Source organism: Eptatretus burgeri, chromosome 1, assembly GCF_056783735.1.
Source record: "Eptatretus burgeri isolate ZD-2024b chromosome 1, Ebu_testis_v1, whole genome shotgun sequence".
NCBI lineage: Eukaryota > Metazoa > Chordata > Myxini > Myxiniformes > Myxinidae > Eptatretus > Eptatretus burgeri.
The window spans coordinates 74,650,440-74,672,145 of NC_140961.1; the positions used below are offsets into that span (position 1 = coordinate 74,650,440).

At 44.4% G+C, this 21,706-nt stretch overlaps 2 protein-coding genes across 7 annotated transcripts in view; one reads left to right on the top strand and one right to left on the bottom strand.

Annotated features, from left to right (window-relative positions):
- The window catches only part of LOC147034762 (protein FAM178B-like), a 173,484-nt gene extending 161,828 nt beyond the window's left edge, over positions 1 to 11,656 (bottom strand). For 2 of the 5 annotated variants that reach the window (XM_085888476.1, XM_085888448.1), the window contains exon 1: positions 4,356 to 4,470. The gene's annotated coding sequence lies outside the window, so the exon portion shown is untranslated. Of the gene's footprint in view, positions 1 to 4,293; positions 4,472 to 11,635 lie in introns of those variants that run through there. The other 3 variants (XM_085888466.1, XM_085888487.1, XM_085888457.1) reach the window with 3 other exon arrangements.
- Positions 11,657 to 11,930: 274 nt separating this feature from the next.
- Positions 11,931 to 21,704, top strand: MGST3 (microsomal glutathione S-transferase 3). Of its 2 annotated transcripts, none has more exons than XM_085888498.1 (7): positions 11,931 to 12,081; positions 12,327 to 12,442; positions 15,476 to 15,549; positions 15,796 to 15,853; positions 16,067 to 16,139; positions 21,011 to 21,138; positions 21,610 to 21,704. In XM_085888498.1, the coding sequence occupies exons 2-6, from the start codon at positions 12,329 to 12,331 to the stop codon at positions 21,133 to 21,135; spliced, it is 444 nt and encodes a 147-aa protein (XP_085744624.1). In that variant the 5' UTR covers positions 11,931 to 12,081; positions 12,327 to 12,328; the 3' UTR covers positions 21,136 to 21,138; positions 21,610 to 21,704. The 2 variants fall into 2 exon arrangements, with proteins under 2 accessions (XP_085744624.1, XP_085744628.1); XM_085888502.1 differs by having other exon boundaries at positions 11,936 to 12,065; positions 12,325 to 12,442.
- The last annotated feature ends 2 nt before the right edge of the window (positions 21,705 to 21,706 follow it).

The window sequence follows — 21,706 nt, forward strand, 5'->3', positions numbered from 1 at the left end:
CAAAATTACAAATTTTCCATTAAAACTAAAACATGGTTCAAATTTAAATTGATCCCCAAAATAACTTTATGCCTTAAATGGGCGGGATTTGTTGTGCCTGGCACCACTTGTTACCATTATAACTGGACAGGATTTAATCAGCATTATAATGAGCCATTTTGACCACTTACAAAACCACATTAAAGAAAGAATAAAAAAAATGAAAAATTGCACTGGGCATCATGGCATCAATTTCACGTGGAAACAATAAAACTTGACACACCATCATCTATGTGCACTTGGCTCAATGGTATTCATCCAACAATTACTTGATGATCGATAATTTTAAAAAGCAATTCAGTGATGAAAATGAACAATTCAGAAGGGATGTTAAAAATAAACTTCAAGTTAATTCCAGAATCATGCAAGTCATGCAAAGACAGCTTCTGAACCACCTGGCTTACAGGCAAGAACTTGAGTTAACATATCTTTCAAACATGAATTTCAGGCGAAATGGTAACAAGATACTGGTAATCTCCCAGAATGTTATCAGAGGAAAACAAAACGCCATTTAATAAAACTAGAAACACCCACTTCCTGAAGGTGGTGGGTAAGGGGGGGGGTGGTACCTGGCACTGCCCGGCTGGGTGACCTTTTACGGCGGGGATTTTGGGACATGTTGGACATTGAAAAGCTATGGAGTTATTGGCTTCATAGTGGTTACCTTTTGCCTGCAGGCCGACGGCAGCACTGCCCGAGCCCAAATCCAAATATACACTTTATAGCGGCCTTTGTTGGCCTCAAAACAGCAGTCAAGGCCAACGTATGGTCGCTAAAAACTTGCCCAAATTCCAAAGTACCTATACCCAGAATTTGGAGCATCCATGTGCTATGGTTCGGCAATGAAAGGGTAACAAGGTGCTTCGCTGATGGGAATATTAGGATTGGTTGGGGGGTGGGGTGGGGGAGAAAGGGGGGAGAATGAAGAAGGGGTGAGGAAAGGGGAGCTAGTAAGTAAGGGGGAGCGAGGAATGGGTCCCTGGAGTACCATCAACTTCACCCTGAAAGCGCCGATAGTGTCCATCTTATTTACCCCATGTACCCCACCCCATCACTCTCCCTTCCACAGATCTATTGTCTTTGATCCCCACTATTTTGTGCTTCCCTCTCCCACCTCTCGTCTCCTGCCATATGTTTCTGTGTATTAGCTCTGACACGAGCCTCGACATGGTATATAAAAAGGGGGGGGGAGAGCAAGGGGGGAGGGGGGGTGAGGCCTCACCACACGTTGCTATACACTCCCAGAGGGTTGTATAGCAACGTGTGGTGAGGCCTCGTCACCCTGGGAGAGAGGGGAGTAGTGGGGGTTGTTCTGGAGATGCGTTTGACAGGGGGACTTGAGGGAAAGTGGGCCAGAGGGGGAATGGTCAACTTTTGCTGGCATTAGTGCAGGATTGAAGGAAATTGGGTACATTAAAACTGCACGTTCAAATGGGTTATACTAAACAATGCTCGGACACCGTCCAAAGATGTCCATGAGGGGTGGAAGGGCTTTGAGAGGAGGTTAGCCTGAGGGAAAGAGAAGAAAAGCGAAGGAAGAGCGTTTTCCTTCAATCGTCAAAAAGCCGCGCTCGGGTTCGTGCCTTTATTTAATTTCCACACATACAATAAGATCTATAATCTCTTCACCTGAGACAAATTGTGGAATTGATCTGAGCAACAGATCCAACTGCATAAAAGAGAAGAAAAGAAAAAAAAGCTTTCATTTGTCAAATTCGCACATTCTTTGACACTCCTTCCTTTCCTTGACCTCCAGAGAGTTGTGGGGTGGTGGAGGGAATTTGGGAGGAAATGAAGGGGGGAGGACAGCATAAGGAGGGGGGGCAGCATGAGGGGGGAGAGGGCAGCATGAGAGGGGGAGGGCAGCATGAGAGGGGGAGGGCAGCATGAGAGGGGGAGGGCAGCATGAGAGGGGGAGGGCAGCATGAGAGGGGGAGGGCAGCATGAGAGGGGGAGGGCAGCATGAGAGGGGGGAGGGCAGCATGAGAGGGGGAGGGCAGCATGAGAGGGGGAGGGCAGCATGAGAGGGGGAGGGCAGCATGGGGGAGGGCAGCATAAGAAGGGGAGAGCATGAGGAGGGGGAGGAGAGGAGAGCGTGAGGGGGAGGGCAGCGTGAGGGGAGGAGCGTGAGGGGGAGGGCAGCGTGAGGGGGAGGGGAGCGTGAGGGGGAGGGGAGCGTGAGGGGGGAGGGGAGCGTGAGGGGGGAGGAGCGTGAGGGGGAGGAGAGCGTGAGGGGGAGGAGAGCGTGAGGGGGAGGAGAGCGTGAGGGGGAGGAGAGCGTGAGGGGGAGGAGAGCGTGAGGGGGGAGGAGAGCGTGAGGGGGAGGAGAGCGTGAGGGGGAGGAGAGCGTGAGGGGGAGGAGAGCGTGAGGGGGAGGAGAGCGTGAGGGGGGAGGAGAGCGTGAGGGGGAGGAGAGCGTGAGGGGGAGGAGAGCGTGAGGGGGGGAGGAGAGCGTAAGAAGGGAGGGTAAGGGCAGCGTTAGAGTGGGGCAGCGTGATGGGGTGGAAAGCAACATTGGGGGGGGGGGGCGCAGCGTACCAGGGTGATAAAACACATCCAAACAGCAAAGTTTTTTTTTTTAACCACAGTGTTCTATTTTAAACCAGACAGGAGCATATAAAAATTAAAACCCATGTTATCTAACTGGCAAAGGCCTTCCTGCATGCCTCCCCCCTCACGCCACCCCCCCCCCAAACAATACACGTTCCTCCAAACTCCCCATGGTCCATGCTAACTGTGTACCCACACCAGTGATATGCTCATCCTCTCACTCGCACACATGCACGGATTTCTCCAAACCCGCACTGCACAGTGACACATCCCACGTCGCTTCGATACCGCAGCACTTCCGCTCCGGACGTGGCTTCGGCGCTGCAGCATGTCTTCTCCCCATGTGCAGAAGTACATAGTTTGTGAGACGGCCGCATAATCTCCTCCACAGCACAACACAGGTCCGGATGTGAGTTTGAGTTCGGACCACGCGACACACACACACACACACACACACACACACACACACACACACACACACACACACACACACACACACACACACACATACACACACACATACACACACCTGAGGGGTGAGCGGGATTTGCTCATACCCGATTTTGGCACAAAGACATGCTGGCATGTGACCTTGAGGGGCTTTGTTCGTTCCGCAATCTCCCGGCTTTGTCACCGCAGTGTACCACAGCGCAACACAAACAGCTGAACACTGTGCTGAGAGCTGTTGAACCAGCGTGCCATGGAAACCTAAACTGGGTGCAGAGAGTAGGAGGTCCTGTGGAAATCTGGTTTGGTGTGGGGGGGAGGAGGTTGCAGTGGGAAGGGAGAGAGAGGTCCAGGAGGTGGCTATGAGGCGGCTCTGCTGGATATGGTCACCGGAAGACAAGCTCACGAGCTTCGGCCCATTGCGTGTTTTATCAACTCCCAGCAGGGGAGGGCCGACGGCTGCTCACAGCGCACCAATTGTCCGCTCTCGAGGGTGGGGGGGGGGAATTACCGCCATCCTCTCGCAGTCTGCCCATGGAAGGATCTCGAAGCCTACCTCACTCATGGAAGTCACGGGTAAACTGTGTCGATTCCTTCTCATACAAGGACTGAAATGCTGTAACATGTACTATTACATAACTATTCAAAACGATTCCCCCGTATATCCCTCGAGCCATCCCCATAGCAATAGTGTCTGTGACCTGTGACGTCTGTGAGAGGGTCTCATCAAAAGTGAATGCGCAGTTGTTGTTGTTTGTTCATCTCCCAGCCCACAAGTCTTCACCTCCACATATTTCCCAATAAATAAATAAATAGTCAGCCTTGTGGCCCAGACGAAGTGTTGCTGCCCGAGAGGGTGGTGGTGGATAAGACCCGCCATGCCAAAATAATCCATCGACTTTTTGTTTCCAGCATACATTATCCGAGAAGAGTTCCACAACACTTGGTCCACCTTGCCTTTGTTGAAGACCTCAGTCATCAGCCCACGTAAACAACGTCAGTTAAGCTCACACATCAGTATGGTTACTTTGTTGAGAATGTCAAGGTTCTCCAAACATAACTAAGCATGCAATTTCATGCCTCGAAAAATAAATTAAAACATATATATATATATATATATATATATATATATATATATATATATATATATATATATATATATATATATATATATTAAACATGCTGTAAAGTCACGATGTATCAACTCAATAAGAACAAAGAAAAATATCCCAACGAAATGGAAGAATGAAAACAAACCGGGAAATAAAACCAAAATCATAAACGACTCCGCAAATGCCTCCCGCCACTCTCATTCGAACCTCAAAGCTGCTGTGACCGTTGTTCTAAAAACACCATTTCGATCAGGAAGTCCTTTCACGACGTAAAAAGGAATTTTAACTTCGGTTACAATTTATAATCATTTTTATTTGGTAATTTAATTACGACTTCCATATCGTTGTATTCACGCGATAATTTTACAGCACGAAAAATAAACTCAGGCAGAGATGAGGGCACAACGGCCAAACGCTTCCTTTCAATAATATACACCTCAAGTGGAATTCCACCTTTGGAACAAACATTACGTTCACCGCGCTTGAAATATTTCACTTCATATACAGGACGAAACAGAAAAATCTGCATATTTTGAATGTATCATTAATAATTAGCGTTATATTTTATTTGTATTTTTTTTGTCTATATTTGTGTTTCAATGAAAAGTTGTTCAATTATCTTCTGCACAATATTCAGCCAGTTTTGTGTCATTCTTTTGTCAATTAAAGAAGTTACAACAATAACAAGCTCAAGTGAGCGAAGATCCTCGTCCTCTTGACGACGACGTCATAAAAACGAATATGACGTCATTGTGATGTATCAATTTTGCGATAAATTATCTGTGCTAATGCCCGGCTTGATTCCCGCAAACAAAATTCAAACAGCTTGCCTAGTTTCGGAGATAATAATATAGGCGATTTCCATAAGCGGTGATATTATGACGTCAACTTTTTTTCTCGGAAGAATTTCCAAAATCGGAGATGGTTACTGCCTGCGCGTGGGTTTTCTGCATATACATGGCAAGTTTCACGAAGATCCGATGAAAACTCTGGGTTGTGAAACAAAAAATAGGAATGACGTCATAAAAATTGATATGACGTCATTGTGATGTATCATATGTGCGGTAATTAACTTCCGCCATCGAAGATTTTCACCCCTTTCTGTGTGTTTGTTTGTGAACAGTATTACGGAAAAACTCCTTGACGGATTTCGACGAAACTTGGTGGGGGGTTAGGTCTGGTTCAAGGATCATGCCATTAGATTTTGGACTTGGTCCAAAATCCAATATGGCCTTATGGCGGCCAATTTGAAAAAAGATTTGAATTTTTTTATTTTTTTTTTGCATTTTTACATGTTTTAAGTGATTTCCAACCCCCCCCCTCCCAAAAAAAATTTGTTAGGGAAAAAAAAAGTTTTGCAACTTTTTTTCAACAAAATTTCATTTTCTTTTTTTTGCATTTCTTCATGTTTTATGTGATTTCCAACCCCCCCCCCCCCCCCAAAAAAAAAATTGTTAGAGAAAAAAAAATTTGCAAATTTTTTTTCAACAAAATTTCGATTTTTTTTTGCATTTCTACATGTTATAAGTGATTTCCAACAAAAAAACATGCCAAAATTATAATTGCGGCTGATTTTGGAACTTCAGGTGGATATACCCACGTAAAATCAATTTCTGTCTCAAGGAATCTAGTTATGACGAATGAATTGAGAATGTAAAAGTTAAAAGTTATAGGGAAAGTTGCAAACTATAACTCTGTGAGCACTGTTGACGTCAAATTGAATGAACAGGATATCAGGTTCACTTGAGTGACCTCGCAGTATTGGCGGCGGAGGTTTTGCACTCTACCGAGTGCTCCCCCTCTAGTTCATCTCTGCTAATGCCCTGTTCGATTCCTGCAAACAGAATTCAAAAAGCTTGCCTAGTTTCGGAGATAATTTTTTAGGCGATTTCCATTAGCGGAGATATTTTGACGTTATAACTTTTTTATCAGAGGAATTTTCAACATCGGAGATGGTTACTGTCCGCGCAGCGTATTTTTACGTATATATATATATATATATATATATATATATATATATATATATATATATATATATATATATATATATATATATATATATATATATATATATATATGCCAAATTTCAGGAAGTTTCGATGAAAACTGCAGGCTGTGAAACATTAAAGTCCACTATACACAAGAACAACAACGTGAGTAAGACTAGGAGATCCTCCAGGAGGATCTAAAAAAAAAACAAGTCTGAAGACGATGATGGTTCACAAGATGTATTTGACGATGTAGATTGTTTCAGAAGTCAAGGATGAGACAATGTGATAATTTTTGACCAAGTTATAAAAATGATCAACATGATGTAGTACGAGTGACAGGTTATTAGCTGCAAAATGTCGAACACCCGGATTCGTTCAACAACTTTCAAAATTTGACCTTTGCATAACCTTTAAAGGTCACAAAACAATGTTGTAGACATTAAAACAAGGAAACAGGATACGCACTATAGCTTATTGGAGTTAGTTCGTCGAAGAAGGTCGAAAACCTGGTTTGATTCCCACAACTTTGAAAATTTGACCTTTGTGGCCTTTAAAGGTCAAAGGTCAAGGATTATGAACTTTGGTGCAAAACTTCCTCTGGAACATTCCAGGAACAATATAACGTCATATAGGCTATATGGCATTTCGCACTCCTCGGATTATCCAGACTTTGATGAAATCAGCGTAAAAACAAACTTGAAGGGGGCACCATGGGCAAAGTGTTCGAGATAGAGCAAAATGGTTTCAAGACATGAGGTGGGGAATGACCTCAAGATTATGCATAAAAATATTGTCATCCAAGCTCTCAAAGTTTGGGCGGTCGTATTATTTTTATGTCAAAATTTGCAATTTTCTAAGTTCGTGACCTTGTGACCTTGACCTTGGGACGAAAATGAAAAATCGAGCTCCGTGGGGCTATGCAGGTGCCATTGGGCTAACCAAATACCGAAACCCCTGCCAGATTCGACAAACCCCTCGGAGAAGATGGATTTTTATGTCAAAATTTGCAATTTTCTCAGTTCGTGACCTTGACCTTGGGACGAAAATGAAAAATCGAGCTCCGTGAGGCTATGTAGGTGCCATTGGGCTAACCAAATACCGAAACCCCTGCCAGATTCGACAACCCCCTCAGAGAAGATGGATTTTTACGTCAAAATTCGCAATTTTCTAAGTTCGTGACCTTGTGACCTTGACCTTGGGACGAAAATGAAAAATCGAGCTCCGTGGGGCTATGCAGGTGCCATTGGGCTAACCAAATACCAAAACCCCTGCCAGATTCGACAACCCCCACGGAGAAGATGGATTTTTATGTCAAAATTCGCAATTTTCTAAGTTCATGACCTTGTGACCTTGACCTTGGGACGAAAATGAAAAGTCGAGCTCCGTGGGGCTATGCAAGTGCCATTGGGCTAACCAAACACCGAAACCCCTGCCAGATTCGACAAACCCCCGAGGAGAAGATGCAAATTGAAATCGGCTACCCCCTAAAAACACGTTTTTTGGGCGTGGTTCCACCCATAATGGGCACACCATGCCCATTCTCAGGAAAACACAACTAGATCATGATATAAACCTCCCACCAAAATTTTATCAGGATCGGATCAAAACCCATGGAGCTATGCTCGGGACAGACAGACAAACAGACAGACAGACAGACAGACAGACAGACAGACAGACAGACAGACAGACACAAACAAATAACGAATATAGTGGTGACTTATTTTTTCGTGAAAATATTTTTTTCGTGAACCAATAAAATCTAATCCTTTCTGTTTCACCCTGCACATAGCATAATATTTTAGGCAATCTTGGGGTGTGTTCAGTTGCCAAGTTTCTTGGAGAGCATTCAAGCAAGCACTGCATTCGAAACCGTTGATAAGGAACGGCTAGCTTGGCAAGCGCTAGTTCATGTAACACATACTTCTGATACATACTTTAATTTAAGCGGTGTATCGGTAACTGACAGCTGCCTCAATATTCATCATCATCATATCATCATAAGATGCGGGATAAAGGATAATCCTGAAGCACCCGGTCACTGCATCCTATAAACTGTACTATAGGCCTAATTATACATGCACATGGATGTGTGAGGGTTGAGGGTAGTTTGAATCCTTCCCTCCCACATCCCACCAATGCTTGTCAAGGCTGGTTTTGAAAGTCTGGATGGAGTCTCCCTCCCTCCTCTCTCCCCACCCCTCTCTTTCTCCCCCCTCTTACAATTCCCATCAGCAAAGCAACGGGTGGTATTTGGTAGTTATTAATATACTAGCAAATACAACCAGTCGCTTCGCTGACGGGAAAATTAAGGAGGTGGGGAGTAAGAAGGAAGGGAGGGAGAGAGGAGGGAAGGTAGGGTGAGGGGAAAGAGTGGAGGGAGAGAGGAGGAAGGGAAACCGAGGAGGGTTGGGGGAGCGAGGGAGGGATGGGGGAGTGAGGAGGGGTTGGGGAGCAAGGAGGTGAGTGAGGAGGGGTGGGGAGGGAAGGCAACATGAGGGGAGGGCAAGGGAAGGCAGCATGAGGGAAGGGCATGGGAGGGCAAGGTAAGGCAGTGTGAGGGGAGAGTCATTCCGGACGTAACCACTGTCTGGACACGTGCGGAGATAATCATCATCTGGGCATAACCACTGTCCAGACACGTCAATGGAAGGCAGCGTGAGGGGAGAGCAGGGCAAGGTGGTGTGAGAGGAGGATCTGTCCGCACATAACCACTGTCCGGAAATGACTGGAGCGATCATCCGAATGACAGGTATACGAAGGGGGGGGGGAGGAGAGAAAGGGGAGGGGGAAGAGAGAGGGGTGGAGGAGCAAGGAAGTAGGGAAACTGAGGAGTGGGGTAGCGAGGAAGGAGGGGGAGCGAGGAAGGAGGGGAGCGAGGAAGGAGAAAAGAGGAAGGAGGGGAGCGAGGAAGGAGGGGGAGCGAGGAAGGAGGGGAGCGAGGAAGGAGGGGGAGCGAGGAAGGAGGGGGGAGTGAGGATGGGTGGGTGAAGTGAAGGCAGCGTGAAGGGAGGGAAAGAAGTGTGAGGGGATTGGAGGGGAAGGCAGCATGAGGGGAGGGCAGGCAACATGAGGGGAGGGCAAGGGAAGGCAGCATGAGGGAAGGGCATGGGAGGGCAAGGTAAGGCAGTGTGAGGGGAGAGTCATTCCGGACGTAAACACTGTCTGGACACGTGCGGAGATAATCATCATCTGGGCATAACCACTGTCCAGACACGTCAATGGAAGGCAGCGTGAGGGGAGAGCAGGGCAAGGTGGTGTGAGAGGAGGATCTGTCCGCACATAACCACTGTCCGGAAATGACTGGAGCGATCATCCGAATGACAGGTATACGAAGGGGGGGAGGAGAGAAAGGGGAGGGGAAGAGAGAGGGGTGGAGGAGCAAGGAAGTAGGGAAACTGAGGAGTGGGGTAGCGAGGAAGGAGGGGAGCGAGGAAGGAGGGGAGCGAGGAAGGAGAAAAGAGGAAGGAGGGGAGCGAGGAAGGAGGGGAGCGAGGAAGGAGGGGAGCGAGGAAGGAGGGGGAGCGAGGAAGGAGGGGAGCGAGGAAGGAGGGGGGAGTGAGGATGGGTGGGTGAAGTGAAGGCAGCGTGAAGGGAGGGAAAGAAGTGTGAGGGGATTGGAGGGGAAGGCAGCATGAGGGGAGGGCAGGGCAAGGTGGTGTGAGAGGAGGTTCTATCTGGAAATAACCACCGTCCAGACACGTATGGAGATAACCACCATCCGGACATAACCACCATCCAAATACGTGCGGAGATAACCACAATCCGGCCACAACCACCGCCCAGATACATTTGGTGACAGAGAGAAACAGAGGGGGAAGAGAGAGAAAGAGATAAGGGTGGGGTGGGGGTGGAGAGACAGAGGGAGAGGGGAGAGAGATGGGAAGAGCAGGAGAGTGGAAGGGAGGAGAGGGGAGGGAAGGAGAGAGGAAGGTGGAGGGGGGGGGGGATTCCGGCAGATGTGATGTCCAGTTTAACGGCACACACACATTGCTGAATCACCCAACTTGTGAATCACTGGGATGATAGTTTATAGCTGGGTTGGTATTCGAACCCAGTCTAGACAGTTGAGAGCGAGCATGCGTACCTCTCGGCTCTCCTGCCATGATGTGGCGATTCATTACTTCATAACAACTGAAAACATTTTTTTCTCATTGTGATCATTTAATTTATTTTGCCTTCCTAACTCCAGTACGGAACCGACGTATCGCCATTGAAGCTTGAAGAACACGCGCCAAGTAGCTTCACCAATCATTCCACGAAACGGTTGGAGAATCTTTTACAAACGAAACATTTAATTTTTATTTGTATTTATCTGTGCCGACACGATGGGTCGTATAATGGAAAAACGCACAAAAAAGAGAAACGGCGTGGAAAATAAAATTTCACATTTTCAGTGAGCCAGCACCACCTGTTGCACCACAGAATAACATGCGGCCAACGCAGGCGAATGGCCCTGGCCTTTGTTCAAGTCGATCAATATACGGTATTCAGTGACAGTTTGAATTTTGTGGAGTGCTCGCCAAGTGGCTTTAGCACTCAAGGAAGCACTCCAACGAAATGGTTGACAAGGAACGGCTGGCTTGGCAAGCAACGATCCGTTATATTAAACGCCTCCTGCAGACGCCAAAGCAATGTCTGAATTGGACAAATGAACACTTTTCTAGGAGGCGGAACTGCTTGTAAGTTCGATACTGGAACTTAAATTTTGGAATTTGCTTAGTTAAAGAGATTCTCGAGGATATGGCATGTGCAGAAACGAAATAAAGCCACGAATGCCAGCGTCTCCGGGCGTTTATAAGCACTGCAATGTACCCAGCAATTCGCAGCTATGATGAACAGGCATTCGATGAGTGAGGAAAGTGAAAACAACGACTTTATCATCGAGAAATCGTTGCGGCTTGTTCCAAGTCAAGGCATTGTTGAGCAAGCCAAAAAACATGGCGGCTTCAGACCCCAGTGATGTTACCCAGGAAACGCCTTAAGACCCCCAGAGAGCGAGGTGGCCGAGGATACGCCTGATGAACGACATAATTAAATAAGGCCGTTAATTACCTTCAAAAAGGGATGTTTTAATTAATCCAAACACCCAATTTTCACTCTTGCACTTCCTTGGAGTTTTCTTAGTTTGCATGCAAAGTTTCAGGCTGATAGGTTTCATGGTTTTGGAGTTTTAGAGGAAACATACACAGACAGACAGACAGACAGACACACACACACACTAGTATTGACAAGTGGTTGGTTTGGCTTAGCGGATGATTTAGGATCTCAGGGTCCTGAGTTTGAGTCCCGTTCGCCGCTGAATTAACACCAGGTGGGGTTGACTCAGCCCGTCACCCTTCTGAGGTCGGCGAAATGGATACCAGTGTACTGATAGAGGGGCACAGCATCAGCGGCACAGTCACTCTAACAATAAATTATAGCAACCCAGCAGCCAAGCTGTCATACGCAAGAACAGAGCGGGTTTTGTATGTAAAAAAATAAAAATAAAAAACGAACCGGCGCCATTGAATGTATGTGATGTTAAAGTCGAAGGTTGTGGGGTTAGTAATTCATAAACCCAACCACGAAAATGCGAAAACCGAAGGCGATGCCTCCCCTCACAGCCCTCGTCGTCCAATCAGGCGATGCGATTTTTCCTCTCACAGCCCTCGTCGTCCAATCAGGCGATGCGATGCCTCCCCTCACAGCCCTCGTCGTCCAATCAGGCGATGCGATGCCTCCCCTCACAGCCCTCGTCGTCCAATCAGGCGATGCGATGCCTCTCCTTACAATCCTCGTCATCCAATCAGGCGTTGCGATGAAAATCACGTGACCATCAGAACAATCCGGAATACAAGAAAGCACTTGTGTGGGCGGGTCATGGGTGACGTCACGAGCACAGAGGAAGTCGATCGGATCGAGGACAAACAAGGACAACAGGAGCAATTCCAATACGGCAACAGGTAATGACGTCGCTCTTTACATTCGAGATCAAATTGTGTTTTTTTTTTGTTTTTTTTTATTCACCGAATGTTATTAAATTACATATTTATTACAATAATTCATTAACATCACGTTGCCGACGCTTGCGGCTTGGTGGTTGAGCGGTGCCGTGTGTGCGAACCCCTCAAGGACCCTCGTCCCTTCCCCGAAGTGAACGAAGCGCGAGCGTTCCATCAAAAAGGTAGAGCGTCCCTGTGTGTCACAGATATGGCGTTATCCAAGGAACATGGGTACGTGCTGCTGACTGGTTTGGCTGGCTGCGTGACCGTACAAGCCTTGGCCTTCAAAGTCGTGCGAGCCAGACGCTTGTACGAGGTTGAGGTGAGGAGCGGATACACTCGAGTCATTAAAAATTCAAAACTGAACCTTTCCAACGGTCGGATGACGTCACATCCGCCATCCCTAAAGGTGATGGTGGAGGTGATCGTTCCACCACTGACTTGTCTTTATGAACAAAATATTTCAAAGCGTAGTGCACGGATTTAGACGAAATTTGATGGAGAGTTTGGGACTCTGGCAAGGCCGAAATGATTCGATTTTTGTGAAGATCCGATAATTAAAAAAAAAAAAAAAAAGATTCGTGACCATTGAAGTGATGATGGATAAAACGATATATCAATATATCTCGATCATGATATCTCTAAAAAAGGTTGTGGACGGATTCGGACGAAACTGGTTGTACGAGTTGGGTCAGTGACAAGAACAAGCCGATCCAGTTTTAGTTGAGATCCGACCAATCAGTTGCGATCTGTGAGTGCATACCAGAAGGTATGTGATCTGTGAGTGCCTTTCTCGTTTTATTTGGATTGCATAAATCCACCATTTTCTTGTAAAGGTGACCTTTCTCTCTCTGGAATGGAAACCATGGTGTCCTTTTCTATACACAGGTAGACAGGTAACCCTGTGTTATGTCCCCCTCCTGCTGGAGGGAACGGAGGTCTATTACTTCTCTTGCACACCATTCCTTCCTTTGAGCTGATCCTCTTCAAATTTGGCATGGAGTGGCATGAACCTTGGTTCAGTGGACCTTGATCCCAAATGTGCCAGGGAGGTAGCTTGGTGGAGTCGACCCTCACACTTTTTGTTTTGAACACAGTTCTAATTTTGAGGGATTAAAGGTGAAACTTTTTTTTTAAATTTTCAAACATTCAGCTTTGCCATTCCCATACACGCAAGTCGATAGAGATTAAAGTTTGCTGAAATATGCGTTCAAACAGTCCCCCTGTACTCTTGGGATGCATCGTTTTGGATACAGGGTTCAAATGTCAGAATACGTCGTAAAAAGGTTTTTGGACAACCAATCATTTTGCATTTTCACCAAATCAATCTCACACAAAATGATACCTCGTCACGGCCTCCATAGATTTAAGTCGACAGCTTCGTGATTGTCATGAGATGTCATAGGCCAGGGTCAAAGGTAAAAATGGGATGTATTTATTTTTGCATACAAAGTTGAGGCTTGTGGAAGATCAAGGACATTGAACAGATCAGGAGGACAAAGAGAGCGAGGAAGAGAGAACACCAACCACGGTGTTGAAGGACAAAATCAAGACTTGGACAAATCGGTAGTGGAGGATGCATGGGGTGGACAAGATGGATACAGAAGGAAAAACTGGGAATTTGGAAAGAGTTGGGTTAGCAGAGGTAGAAAAGATCATGGTTTTGGATTGGAGACGATCTGAGATGGTGGTGAAGAGCTGTCTTCATGACCTGGGTGGGGGAGAATGAGATTGAAATGAACGTGGAAGTTTGTTCCACTTGCAGGGAATTAAAAGGAGTGAATGAGTGTTGGTGAAAGTGATCCTGGATTTAGGTAGTTTCAGTAGAATGGGTTTGATGGTAGACTGTGTGTGCCCTGAAGATACCTGAGGGGAGGGGAGAAAGCACAGAAAGGGCAGAGGATGCAAGACCAGAAGGGAGGCGGTATAAGACAGAGACTACCGAACTGTCTGCAATGGCAAAGTGATAGGCCCACAGATGAGCTTCATCCTGGGAGATTACAATAGTCTTGAAGGCCTTAGTTTCCACGGCGTTGAGCTGAGCAAGATGTGTGTGAGAGAGACAGAGATAGAGACAGAGATAGAGACAGAGAGAGAGAGAGACACTCCATCAAGCTGCAGGTGGATAAGAGTTCAGGTGTACGCACAACAGAAGATGCCCAGTTGGTGACTGGCTTTGTTGGCCAACTTAGAAATGTGGCTTGTCAAAGAAGGATCATGGCTGATATTGAAACCGAAGAGCTTGTTAAATGAAGGTTTATAACCGATCATACTAATCCAGCCAAGACTTGGCGTGAAAAATACCTCACTTGAGCTCCTGCAGACTACAAGCTGATGGTGTCTTAATGCTTACAATCTGGCAATGGTTTCTGTGTTCAGTGTTCACAAATGTGAATTAGCATCTTTGGCATTTCATAGAAGCCTTTTCACAAACTGGGTCATGTTGACCTATTTGTTGCAGGATCTCACTTTTGACCTATTTGAGCATCCATCCATTGGGACCAGACTCTGTGCAGAGTGTTGTTTCTGTCCAAGCAGTCTCCTTGGCTAGTGGGTGCAATCCTGGATGGGTCACCACTCTGACACAGGGTACCAGCAAGCTGGCACTCATTTTTCCGACCTCAGAAGGATGACAGGCAGAGTCAACCCCACCTGGTGTTAATTCAACAGCCGAGGGGGATCCCAAGCCCACCACCCCAACCATTATGCTAACACCATGCATACTTGAACCAACTTTGATTTCAATCCTTTTTTCTGTTCTCAAATATCTCATTTTTTTACCTCACTTCACACGACCTTTGAACTCTTGACCACATAATCTAATCATTTTATACATGCGTCATGATACATACTTGTACCAAGTTTGATGAGGAACCCTTCAGCCGTTCTCAAGTTATCCCGGGAAAGAAAACCTATCACGGACTCTGACCTTTGACATGCTAGTTGAAAATGACAAATCCGCATGCAGTGGTAAAAGACTGATATCAAACTACACAGTTATTTTATCGACTGAACTCTGTAGTCATGCAAATTAAACTATCAAATATAAAGTTGTTTGTGAACCTGTCCCTTGTAATGTGGTTCCACAAAATGTCTATCTTGCTCATAAAAATTAAGTAAACTGCTTCCATTGTGCTGAGAACACAATTGTGCTGAGAACACAATTGTGCTGAGAACACAATTGTGCTGAGAACACAATTGTGCTGAGATTTAAATATTTCTCCAATGGACCCACAAACTCGAGCTCGGATGTTTCACAGTGCTAATTTGACATCTTTGTGTAAAAGTTGCCACATCCTTGCCGTCTCCATTACCTTGTGTAAATCGTGTCATTGGATGTAATGTTTGTGTCCAGTATCCAGATGTGTACAGCACGGATCCGCAGAATGGCAAGACCTTCAACTGCATTCAACGTGTCCATCAACAAACGTATGCTTGTAACACAGAGCACACAAACTCATGCTGCTAAATCAAACTCCTGGATAACTTCCTAGAGGATTGCCTGGGTTTGTATCTCTGTCACATTTGGCACTTTCTTTTATCTTTTTATAAATGGACATCCCTTTCTTAATAGGAACATAATTATTGGCAAAATATTTGCGCACATATCAATTAACTATGTTGTTTAATTGTTCCACTTCCCCCCCCCCAACCCGCTCTTCTTTTCTCGAACAGGCTTGAAGTATTCCCGAGCTTCCTGTTCCTACTTTGTGCAGCTGGATACAAATTCCCAGTAAAATATTACACACAGTTTCATATTACAAGGCACTCAACTTGCCTCACACCAACCAAGCAGATGCATTACTGCACCTTGATGGTCGACTCCTCACGCTCGTACACAAATATAATCCTTGCTGGAGGATTCAAGCTTGCTTTCCTCACCTAAATAATGTCCTTTCCTTACTCTTCCTTCCCAATTGCCTCCCCCAAATATTTCTCCCTGTAGCGCCTTGCAAGTGGTCTGGGCATGGTTTGGATTGCTGGACGCTGGGCTTTTGCTATTGGATATAGCACTGGAGGTGAGTTGAGTTGATGTATTTTTCAGCAGCGCGAACGCTGCTCATGGAGAGCTCGGCGATGTTGTTGTTGTTCTTCTTATGAAGACAAAACCTTTATATTAGGACTCGGCTCCTTTATATACACGATCCGGATCTCCTTAAATACCAACAACTTGTACACATCCTCGCATTGAGGGTGCCTTTTGAGAGCGTCTAACATGAACTTTAAAATATATTGGAACATTTGCTTTAAAGTTTCGAAAAGTTCACGTTACTATTTAAAGATTATTCCATTTAATATATTGTAATTCCGTAAATACATTATTTATTTCGTAAATACACGATATTTCGTAAATACGTAAATACACTATGACTGGTCTCGCTATTGGCTTTATCAAGGCAAGTGGCGAAATATCGGAAGTTGTTGTTGTTGTTGTGTTTTTTTAGCGGATAAAACCTTTAGGACGCTGCTCTTGGACATACAAGAGATGTATACATACAAGAGATTTTTAATACAAGAGATGTATCTCGTGAATTCAAAACCAATCACCACAATGCTCCAGGTTTTTGCTGCTTCCTGGTCCGTCGCATGCTTTCTACATCGTAACCAGCCAGGCATGATGCAGGCTGTTTTTTTATTTTTACGTCATATCATGGCTTCGTTTTATGACGTCATAATTGCATATGTCGAACACCTTATCCGATCAGTATGAAAAATTTTCAGGGTCATCTCGGGATACATTTGTGGGGGGGGGGGGGTGATGACGTCATCGGTCACATGTTTCGGCAGCCTATTTATTTATTTTAATATACAAACCTTCAAAAATCTCAAACGGCTGAACAGATCGAGACAAAACTTTACAGATATGATCGCCTATCCCTGAGGAACAAAAAGATCACCTATGATGTCATAGATCACATGGTTCGGCAGTTATTTATTTATTTTGAAGAAAAACTTTTTTTTTTTGTTTTTTGTTTTGTATACCTTGGTCGAGGCTCGTATGAGAGCTAACACACAACTCACAGCAAGGAGGCATGAGACGAGGGGCGGGAGTGGAAGGGACAAAACAGTGGGGAACAGACACATTAGGTGAACTGTGGAAGGGAGAGGGATGGGGATGGGACGGGGAACATGGCGAAGAGAACATGGACATTTCAGGGACTTTCAGGAAAGAAAGCAGGAGAAATGAAGGAAGTGGGCTTGGGTGGATTATCGGGGGTAGAAAAGATCGAGGATTTGGATGGGGGAAGATAAGAGGTGGTGGTGAACAGCTGTTTTGAAAGCCTGGAGGGAAGAATGGGAAAGAATAGAGTGAGGAAGTTTATTCCAAAGGCGGGAAAAAAGAGGAATGAAAGAGTGAATATGAGCAGCGATTCGTGATTTTGGTAGTTTTACCAGAAGGGGGTTGTTGGCGGACCTTGAGCGCCCTGTGGAAATGTGGTGGGGACAAATCGCAGAGAGAGCAGGGGGGACAAGGCTGGAGAGGAGTCGGTAGAAGACAGAAAGACCACCGACCAACCTGCGGTGATTGAGTGAGAGGCCCAAAGACTCAGCTTCATTGCAGGAGATGTCGATGATCTTGCTTTAAAAATGTTCTCCAGAATGGCTTGACAGGTCGAGGGTAAACTTCACCCCAATGTTCCCCAAGCCTTGGGGATACCAGGGTGTTCACGGATGATTAATAGGTCACATGGTCTCGCAGCTGTATCGGATTGAACGAAAATGTTAAAATTCTTTCTCTTGAACCACTTCATGAATTGACGTGAAACTTCACACTCATGATTGAGACCACCAACCTGTCTGTGATGGCGAACTGATAGGCCCATCGACTCTGCTTCATCGCGGGAGATTCCAATGATCTTGAAGTCCTTGGATTCTACGGCGTCGAGCTGAGCAAGGTGTGAGACAGGGGTGCCATCCCAGAGGGGAGAGTAGTTCTCCATCAAAACATCAATGGCAGATCACTTTCATGCTATGGGGAGGGATTTTGGTGGTGTTTCCATAACGTTCCGGGGCTGAAGTTGATTTTGGGCAGTCCACAAATCCTCAAAAGGGATAGATAAGAAAATCACCAATATTATTTTTATCATTGTATGGTTTAACTTTCCTTTCTATAATTAAAATAGGCCTGTTGTACTTCTGATTGTTAATGCTTGGGAAAAGGGGGAGGGGGGTGGAGGCAGAGGATCATGTCAAGATTGTACTTTTTTTTTTCTTCCTCTTCTTTTCATTTTCCCCAACGATAAAGTCGCCGGAGGCATTAGGTTTTCAGGATGTCTGTCCGTGATAGGTTTTTGTTTCCACAATAACTGCAGAACGTGAAGGGATCGAAGTCAAAAGTTGGTACAAGTATGTACAATGATGCAAAGATGAACTGATTATTCGATTATGGGTTCAAGAGGTCAGAGGTCCCTTTAGCGAAAACATTTTTAAAAAAAAATCTGTTGCTTTGCTAACTTGTGAACTAGTGATAGGATTTTGATCAAACTTGGTATACAAGGAAATCAGACACAGGTGGAGGCCATTCAGCCCATCATGCCTGCACGGACACCATACTAATTTATCAACACAAGATCCAAGGAAGAAAATGCAATTTTTTATATATTTTAAAATCTATTTATTTAAAGTTTTTGTAGTTTTTGTATTTATTTATTATTATTATTTTTTCTAACCCTCAGGAGAGGGGGCAAGGGCTTGGTTAAAAACACACAACTACACAACCCCCATTGAAAAGACCCCTACCAGCACTCCGTACACATGGACACAATCACTCATCAATGTTCAAACTACCTAAAAGTCCTGTCAACATCCCTCCACCCCTCTATCTCCATAACTTCCAGGTACCTATCTAGTTCTAATTTTAACTTATCGACTGTTTCTGCTGCAACTATCTTTCCAGGGAGGCCATTCCATGCATTGACTACTCTGAGTGAAAGCCCCCCGCCTTACTACCGTCTTAACTCTCCTCTTCTTTACTCTCAGGCTATGGCCCCTGGTCCTGTCACTGTCTACTCTGTTGAATAATTCATCTGTACTTATTTTATCTATACCTTTCATTATCTTAAACATCTCGATCATATCCCCTCGTAACCGCCTCCTTTCTCGTGTATAAAGCCCTGTCTCCATCAGCCGCTCCTCATAACTGAGTCTAGCTAGGCCTGAAATAAATCTCGTATCCCTGTGCTGAACCCTCTCTTTGGCATCTATGTCCTTCCTGAATTGTGGTGACCAAAACTGCACACAATATTCTAGATGTGGCCCTCACCAAATTTGTGTACAATGTTAATACCACCTCTTTTGATTTATAAATGAGCCTCCTCCAAATACAACCTAAAACCCTATTTGCTTTACCTATAGCTGCCTGGCACTGTGCTGCCTGCTTACCTCCCATATCTATTAGAAGCAAATGACTCCAATATCTTACCTTCCATGTAAGTAAACGTTATGATGCAAAGATTAAGTGATTAGATTTTGGCATCTATAGGTCAAAAGTCAGGTAAAATGTGATACTTGAGAACAGCTGAAGAGATTTAAATTCAAACTTGGTACAAGTATGTATAATGATGTAGTAATGTGGGCATATCGGTCAACATCGTGACGTTGAAGAGTGCCGTTCTAGTTTTTAATACAAGAGATGATCACTGACGACCTTGTAAAGGTTATTATTATTATTATTATTATTATTATTATTCTTTCCTTTTTTTTTTTTTCCATTCAACAGTTCCAAGCTACATTCCACATCACTCCATCTATGGGGCCTGCACTATAGATCTAGTACAATTCATTTTATGTGCATACGAGCTCGGTGAACCATAGTAGCGAACTAAATTGGTGATTAAATCGTAGCGTTGAAGAAAGATCTCAGATCAATTCACACAATACATTCGATACGTGTCGGCCTACATATCGTTACATCGTATGCACGATACGTTACGCCCTGATCTCCATTGTTGCGAAGGGGTTCTGTGCATTCTAGGGCAATCATGTCATCTTGAAAGTCACATATTCTATCACTCGTACTAATGGGCTTAAAACGAAACAAAAACTTCAACTTGACGTGGAAAAAAAAATTGTTTGTCCTTGCATTTTTAGAATGGGTTTCGTTCTGCAACCATTTTGGCGTACAATGTGAATATTTTCCGTTAGAATTTAAACATTTAACTTTGTCTTCTCATGGGTCAGCAATTGGACACCATTACTGTGTGGGGCATGAAGTGGCATACTATGTTAGCCAATTTATTTATTTTTCTATCCATATTCTTTCTTTGGGTTACGTTGTCGGCTTAAATTATATTTATGTAAATTTCATTTCTGGGCTGATAAATGGAAAATAAAAAATTGAGCATAAATAAACGAGTTGGGCTAATTGCCAGGTATTCTTCTGTTAATGCGCCCCCTCCCCCCCCCCTGTCCTGATACGTTCATTGCACGAGCTCTTCCACGAGCATTGAGTGTGTTAAAAAAAAGGCTTGACCTAGCTAAATACTCGTATTGAAAACCATGGATTAAGTGACTGCTCAGTCAGCATATTTCTTCCACACAATTGAGGACAACAATACTCAGAGTATATAGTATGTTGAACAGTTTTCTATGAAGGATAGCAGAAGGATTGTCTATTGTCACAATTGGATAAATACTTTGAGGCAAAAAAAAAAATGGATAAATGTTTTGAAGAGCAGAGGAGTACCCCGATTATAAAATGGAATTATGGCCAATATAATTAATTCCCCTCCATTTTAAGCATTGCTTTTACTGCACATGTGACTTGACTCATTCTTTCAAATCTGGATGGCCAAAGTTACAAGTTCAAATTTGCACCATATTTGTGAAAGTCGATTCAATTTCTTATCCCTCATGCTCAAGTTGTGTGTATGCGTACACGTATGTTCAGATCCGGCAAAACGGAGATATGGAGCTTTCGGATATGCTGGCTTCATGGGTCTCTTGTTCGCAAGCTTTGCGAGTGCGAAGCAGCTGCTGGATTGGTGTCCACATCATGGCAAGTGCTTTCTTTAAAAGGTGGGAAATTCATTTATTTATTTATTCATTAAAATGTTTTGAGAGGAATGTAACTTGCTCTCATGCTGCATAACGAGGCTCAACTAGTCATGTGAAAAATGATTTGAGTTATTTGTGGTCTGAAATGTTTTGTCCCAGTAATTTGGACGACGATTTAGGTGTGTAAAAATGGTGTTGTTTTCGTGTTACAAGTTCCATGAACAGCAAAGGACATTTCCAGTATGTCAAGAGCAATGGTTAACTGCAGAGATCGCCTTGCACTTCTTGTAGAATAATGTTTTTCAACGTATGACACATGCCTGGGTGATTGTAGAGTACAAGGATGAGCTTGAAGATCAAACGTTGAGCAGTACTCCTTTAAAAACCCTAACTCTAAACAAGTATCATGGATGAAATTGGTTGTTTTATTTAACCATCATTATTTTGTTGCTGTAATTATTTGGTTTAATGAAAATCATATTTATTTTGCAGGTGCAGAGCAAGCTTTCAGAATTATGAAGATTTTTGTAATTCGGTTTGGTGAATCACACTAATTATCCATGTAATAAAAAGTTATTTTACAGGCATA

Coding starts and splice junctions, on each gene's coding strand:
- MGST3 (XM_085888498.1), top strand. CDS start 12,329: ATGGCGTTATCCAAGGAACATGGGTACGTGCTGCTGACTGGTTTGGCT. Junction 15,854..16,066: donor CAGCTGGATACAAATTCCCA/GTAAAATATTAC, acceptor TTCTCCCTGTAG/CGCCTTGCAAGTGGTCTGGG. Junction 16,140..21,010: donor TATTGGATATAGCACTGGAG/GTGAGTTGAGTT, acceptor ACGTATGTTCAG/ATCCGGCAAAACGGAGATAT.